This window comes from Rutidosis leptorrhynchoides, chromosome 2 (assembly GCF_046630445.1).
Source record: "Rutidosis leptorrhynchoides isolate AG116_Rl617_1_P2 chromosome 2, CSIRO_AGI_Rlap_v1, whole genome shotgun sequence".
In the NCBI taxonomy this organism is placed as follows: domain Eukaryota; kingdom Viridiplantae; phylum Streptophyta; class Magnoliopsida; order Asterales; family Asteraceae; genus Rutidosis; species Rutidosis leptorrhynchoides.
Genome location: NC_092334.1, coordinates 510,018,319 through 510,025,011, shown reverse-complemented (window position 1 = coordinate 510,025,011; position 6,693 = coordinate 510,018,319). Strand labels below are relative to the sequence as shown.

At 35.3% G+C, this 6,693-nt stretch overlaps 1 protein-coding gene across 1 annotated transcript; it reads left to right on the top strand.

The window, feature by feature from the left end:
- The first annotated feature begins 528 nt into the window (after positions 1 to 528).
- On the top strand, positions 529 to 3,625 carry LOC139892818 (RNA-binding protein 1-like). Its single transcript, XM_071875947.1, has 2 exons — positions 529 to 1,317; positions 2,581 to 3,625. Exons 1-2 carry the CDS (start codon positions 1,093 to 1,095, stop codon positions 3,418 to 3,420), a joined length of 1,065 nt encoding a protein of 354 aa, XP_071732048.1. The 5' UTR covers positions 529 to 1,092; the 3' UTR covers positions 3,421 to 3,625.
- Positions 3,626 to 6,693: the final 3,068 nt, after the last annotated feature.

The window sequence follows — 6,693 nt, the reverse complement described above, 5'->3', positions numbered from 1 at the left end:
GTGTTTATCTAATACAATGTCAAAGTACACAAGTGGCTATTGGTTGTTATTTGTTACTGTTATGTAAGAATGATATAAAGTGAATATGAATATGAATGTCCATAGAAATACAGAGAATTTAATTTACAAGGAAATGCTACGAGTGTATGACAATTAGTATTAGTATAATATAATAATTGTAACACACTAATATAACTAAGAATTAAAGAACTGCTATGATGCTTATTGCCATAGCAATTTTTTAATCACTCCCAAGTATTTATATGTTTTTCTTGAATAAATTCGGTAGTAAATGTTTTTCTTGAATAAATTCGGTAGTAATCTATCACAATGGTTTTTAATCAAACCCGTGAATTCACGGGTCATTTAACTAGTTACAAGCTAAATTACACTCCATGGGATATGGATATTGACAAGAAGTTTAGTCAAAGTCAAAGGAACCCCATCTCCACTCCCACACCTCAGGTCCTGACCTCCCTTTTTGTTTCTATAATAACTCTTGACTCGACTAAGTTGGATTCCCGACAGTATCTAATCAAAATGCTCCACATTTTCTTAAACCCACACAAAAATCACCCTTTTTTATTTTCAGCATCTTTCTTTAACTCCATCCCGAAACCCTAACCCCTTCCCCCTTCTTCAATTCAAACCCTAGAAATCAATCTACAATATTTTGGGTTTCTTTCTTGAAACCCTAGAAAATTAACTACTTGGGTTTTTTACTTTTGTTTTTTTGTTCAATTTAAAATGCCAATGCTTACGACAATTTACACAAAACCCTTTTAGAAACCCTAGAAAACCTAAAATTTCGTTTTTTATATTTTCTTGATTTCTTCTCCTTCTGGGTGTTCAAAATTGGGGTCAAAATCAAGAAAAATCTTTGCTTTTTGTCTAAAAGGTTAATCTTTCATGGTTTTTCATGAAACCCTATAAGAACCAATAAAAGGGCTCTGTTCTTTTTTGTTGTTGATAAAACTCAATTTTTAGTTTTTGTTAAAACCTTTGAAAATCAAGAAAGGGTCTTTTTTGTTGGTTAGAATTGACTGTTAATCATAGCTGTTTTAGGGGTGTTTTCAAAAAGTTAGGGTAATAATGGAGGATTGTGATCAAAGTAAGATCTTTGTCGGTGGGATTTCATGGGAGACAACAGGAGATGTGTTGAGGGACCATTTTAAACACTATGGGACTGTAGTTAGTTCAGTGATTGCTAAAGATCGAATTACCGGTAGCCCTCGTGGGTTCGCTTTTGTTTCGTTTGCAGATGCATCGGCTCTCGACAAAGTTCTTGTTGACACTCATATAATTCTTGGCAGAACGGTTTGTTTTTAGTTCTATTATAATCATTATCATTATAATTCTAATTATAAATTTATAATTATTAATTGCTTTGGATATTGTGTTTATTAGTTGGTTTCTTTTGACTAATCGTTTCGCGTGGTTTAATGCACAGTTCTTAATTATTTAGCATTTGAGTGTAATATTAGATGTTTTTTTGGGTTGAATTTAGGTGGTGATTGGATGTGTGTTTTGATAGTTGACATCATTATTATGACGTTAAAAATTATCGGGTGATTAAAGCTATATTTAAGGCGGCAATCGTACTTTTGTATTGATAAAATTGGTTTTTAGTTAAACTTTATGCATGTTTTTTCCTAGTATGAATCGTACCCACAATTGCGGAAAAGCGCATCTAAAATACCCCCTTTTAAGAAAATTTTGTTTTGGCTCATGTAAGATGCCGATTAACTTATTAAGGAAATATATTTGTAGTATCCATTAAGCATTAAAGGTTAAAAGACCATCGGTTGCAAGTTTGAGCGATTATGAACAATTGAGGAAATGTATGGACCCTTTTTGATTTGAAGTATAAATAAGAAAATGAGGGTGAAGTTTGCATTTGAAAAAGTACTAGTAGGTTAAATTTGACTTCTTTATTGAGTGGCTGATTTTGTGACTTTAGCTTACTTTTTGGTGTAGTAGTAAGCTAATTATTGTGTTATGGAAGTGTTAAAAGAAAACAATAGGTCCAAGAATAACTGTTGATCGGATTGGGCGAACATTTTGGTCCTTTTTTCAAAACAAATCATTTACAAACTTTCGTGTTCTTGCAAGTTTTTGTCAATGGAAAGCGAGGTAAGATGGTTTAGTAGTAACTCATTCTTCGATAGGATAGGGAAACTTTGAGATTAGAAGTCAGTCCGCTGTATCTGTGTTCCAAACTGAACTTGAATGTCTCCTGTGTATTGTCTGAATATGAAACGAATGACTAGAGGTGGCAAAATGGATGGGTCGGGTAACTGGTCAAACAGTTTTTGGTCCAAAACCGCATGTTTTGTGTCAGTTGAAATGGGTTATGTTTATATGAAATACTTTTTGTTTTAGTTTTTATATATACTTAGGGTGTCAAATATGTTTTGCAAAAATGCCTAAACTTTTGAATAACTGATTTAGAGAGTTTCATGGTTTAAAACTACAGTTTTAGCTACTTGTGTTGCAAGTTACAAGTGTGCTATTAATTGGTCAACATACATGTATATTCTCATAATTCATCGCTCCTACTTTATATCCAAATTTTGATAGGTTGAAGTGAAAAAGGCAGTACCGAGAACTGAACAGAACCAGAATCAGCAAGAACAGCATCGAGGACATAATAGGAATAACAGGAGTAACGGCGCTAAAAGCAATGATCACTTAAGGACTAAAAAGATTTTCGTAGGTGGGTTGTCTGCTAACTTAACCGAGGATGATTTCAAAGTCTACTTTCAAAAATTCGGTAGAATTACTGATGTGGTTGTCATGCATGACAACGTGACCCACAGGCCACGTGGGTTTGGATTCATCACTTTCGACACTGAAGATGCCGTCGAACAAGTTATGCAGAAAAACTTCCATGAATTGTGTGGTAAACTCGTGGAGGTCAAACGGGCTGTTCCTAAAGAGATTACTACTAGCGGCGGCAGTATTGGCGGAAACATGGATACTAACTTTAGCGGTCATCAACAAGTTCCATTTAGACCTATGTACGAGGTTCTTCCAAGTTATGGCCCGTTTGCGGGCTATGGTGGTTATCCTTACGGTGGTGGTGCCGCCTTTGGCGGTGGTTATCCGGTTAGCGGTTATGGGCTGACTGCAGTTTCACCTAGGGTTCCATGGGGTGGTCCTGCAATGGTTAGCATGAGAGCTGGTCCGTTGCCTATGACGATGTATCCGGCTTACTTGAACGGTGGGCCCGGGTTAATGGGTATGGCAGCAAATGGTTATAATGGGATTGTGGGACCCGGACCGGGTGGGATGATGTTGAGCAGTGCAGGTGAGCAAATGATGGTGAATGTTGTAGATAACAATTCTTTGGGGTCATCTGCTGCTGTGGAGGCTGGTGTAAATGACCAAACTGGTGTTGGAGGTATCAACATTGGCTAACTAGTTGGAAAACTTCTGATACTGATTGGTTTGGGGGTAGTTTGGAAATTTAACCATGTTTAGCACCTCTAACTTTGGGATAAAAAGATGTTGGATTTCTTTGTATCATTTCTGGTTTCAATAATTTATGGACCCTAGATTTGGGATTTGGTATTTGTGTAATATAGTTCTTTGTGTTTATGTTCATTTGGTTTTTTAATGGCTCCATATGTTTATTACTTTATTTGGCTTTGTCTAAAATTTACAATTTAATTGCATAAAGTATGTTAAAAGGCCCATAGTAGTATGAAGGTAATTTATGAACCTGAGGGTGTGCGTTCGAGTCCTGTAGTGAACTGTATTTGTATCTGAGTGTGTGTTTGTCATCCTAAAAAAAATAAAAAAAAAATCATAAGCTACAATGAGCATCTAAAGCGTTTTTATGTTAAACTACAAGAGCCTTTAAACTTCAACTGTGTGTATATGTTAAACCATCTAAAGCGACGTTGTTGCCTTCGTTGCCAACGCTTAGTTCGGCTTCGAAAAAATGAGGTTTTCTGGGGTGGTTTCTCAGGGATTTTTTTTTTACTGCTCGAACGGTGGTTTTTCTTTTGATCAAAGGCTCTCGATGGTTCACGGGTTGTGTTTCATTTGGTGGGTTCCTCCGATGTTAACGTTTCGAGAGATTTCTTCGGTTAGTTGGTCTCGGGGGTGGGTGTTCTTGGGTTTTCTGGTGGGCGTTATCTGATGATTGGCTGATGATTTGGTTATCTGCTAGCGGGGATAGGAAGTTGGTGATTCACTTTCAAGGCTTTGGGACTCTGGTCGTTTAGCTTTTGTGGATTGGTTGTTCTATTGGCTATTGGTCAATGAGCGTTTTGTAGTTTGAACGTTGTTTTCATGTACAACAGATTGTTGGATTTGCTCAATTTGTAACCCTTTTGATCATTATCTCTATCTATAGCAATAAAAAAGAAGATGAAACAAGAAAACGTCTAAAGCGATATGGGAAACCTTAAATATGAGGAAGAAGTTAAACTGTCTAAGGACTAAGGTGATACAGAAACTTCTTAATACGAGGAAGAAGTAACAACGACACCCAATCAGCTTGAAGTTAACAATTCAACATCGATCTTCTGAACATCCGAATGAATGCAGTTCTTCATTTTGTGTTCTAGTTGGCAACCAGAGTCTTCAGTTTGATTAGAGTGATGGGTAAAAGTTTAAGATAATTTTTTTCATCAGGTGCGCCTCTCGGTATGCTTAATATGTGTTTAGATACTCATAGTGTCGTACTACGTTAAAAAACACATGATCGAATACACGTTACATTGACATTTTTGAAAACTTTAATCGATTTTTAAATTTGTGTTTTACATTTGGGTGATTCAAAGCTTTTAAGTTCGATTGGCCCTTCCCTAAAATTTGTCTGCTTTCAAATAGAATAAATCACCACACGTTATGGTGAGTGTAATATCTCTCAACTCAGCACCTGTTCTATCAGATATATGTACTTCATAAATTGTCTTTACAAATTCATCGAAACATTTGTGTTGTACAACTATTTAAATACGTAACAAAAAAAAAAAAAAAAAAAAAAAAAAAATCAATGCCTTACAATTTAGCACTTGTACTGTGTTGTCGTTATTGTGTTAAGCATTTTTTCAAGGTCTCGTAAATTTTGGATTATTATTAGCTCCTTCTTCGACAATATTGATCGGTGATGGCTCTTCTAAAACTTATCTTACAAGTTTGATAATCGGCCGAGCAAGAAAATTCACTGGACGACAGTGAACGATAAAATGAAAAAAATCGGGCCCAAAGGTTTGGATTTGTATTAGCATTTTCTAGATTGATTGTTGAGATTTGCTTGATTTAGGTTGAGGTTCGGTTATAGTAAGTTTATAGCTCGTTTGTTGCTTTCTAGTTACGAGTCTCTTTGGGTTTCTTTTTGTATTTCGGTTTGATGACGTTTTCTTTTTGAAAACGTCTTCTTTCTAGATGGATATTCGTTATTTTGGCAAAAAAAATGTACTCTTTTGGATGGTGTTTGTTTCGGTTAGGTTTTTGTTGTGTTTGTGGGCCATTTTTCTAGTTGCGAGGTTTGCCGGCTTGATGTTGTATCTTGTATTGACAGGTGTGTTCTTTTTGAAAGCGCTTGGTTATAAATTTAGAGGTGTTCAAAACCGGATATTCGAAAATTTAGATTGTGGATTTGGCCGTCCGATATCTGAATCCAAAATTTCGGATGATTCGGATACCGGATTATCCGAATATTCGAACTTCAAAATTTAACGCTTGATGGCCAATATGAACTGCATTCGTATGAAGAATTGGTTGAATGTAAAGCTTAATAATAAGCTGTTATTGTGTTGCAAACAAGTTGGCAATTTGGTTGTTGACTATTGTATAGGTGGCAATATGGGCGATAGCCGATGAACAGATTCATTTAACCATATCCAGCTTAAATTAGAATATGTTGTGTACTCCAGAGTCCAGATAATAACTTCAAAACGTGTTTTGGTACAAAGTTACTGACATGCCACTTTATTTTATAACCTTATAACTATTATAAGTACTATATAAGCCCACTCACTATCATACATTCATACCACATTTTCACTAAACTTCTCTCATCCATATCGGCATCACATCAGCACAAATCATTTAACATTCTTTTCACTAAACCCTCACTATCATACACTCAATTTCAAACTTTAACCAATTTAAAATTATTATTTAAATACAATAAATAAATACAAATAACATTTTATTAAATAAAATAAAAACATTACATTTTTAAAAATAAAAACATTACATAATTAAAAATAAAAGACAAAACATAATTAAATAAAAACGTTACATAATTAAAAAAAAAACGAACTTATTATTATAAAAAGGATGCTACTCGAGCGGTATCGGGTCTTCGTCTTCGTTTTGTTGTTCTTTGGTGTCTTCGTTTTCTTCGTCTTCGTCGGTTAACAAGTCCGTCTTCATTTTTTGTCGATACTTTTGAAGAATTTATTTGTCTTTCTTTGGCAAGTTCGGGTTGACGGTTGTGTTGAAAATTCGAAAGGCGCGATTCATTACTTTCATTAAAGACGATTGACGTTTTGTTTTTGAGTTAAAGCAATTTCTTGTTGGGCGAACATGATTTGAGAACGAACTTCTTCGGATGAACAAGATGAGGCGGCATCGAACGAACCCGATTTCTTTCGGCTTTTTCTACTAGCTAGTCGACTAGTTCGACGCCGGATTGCGTCGTCCCCAAATAAAGAAGTGTGATCGGGGTTT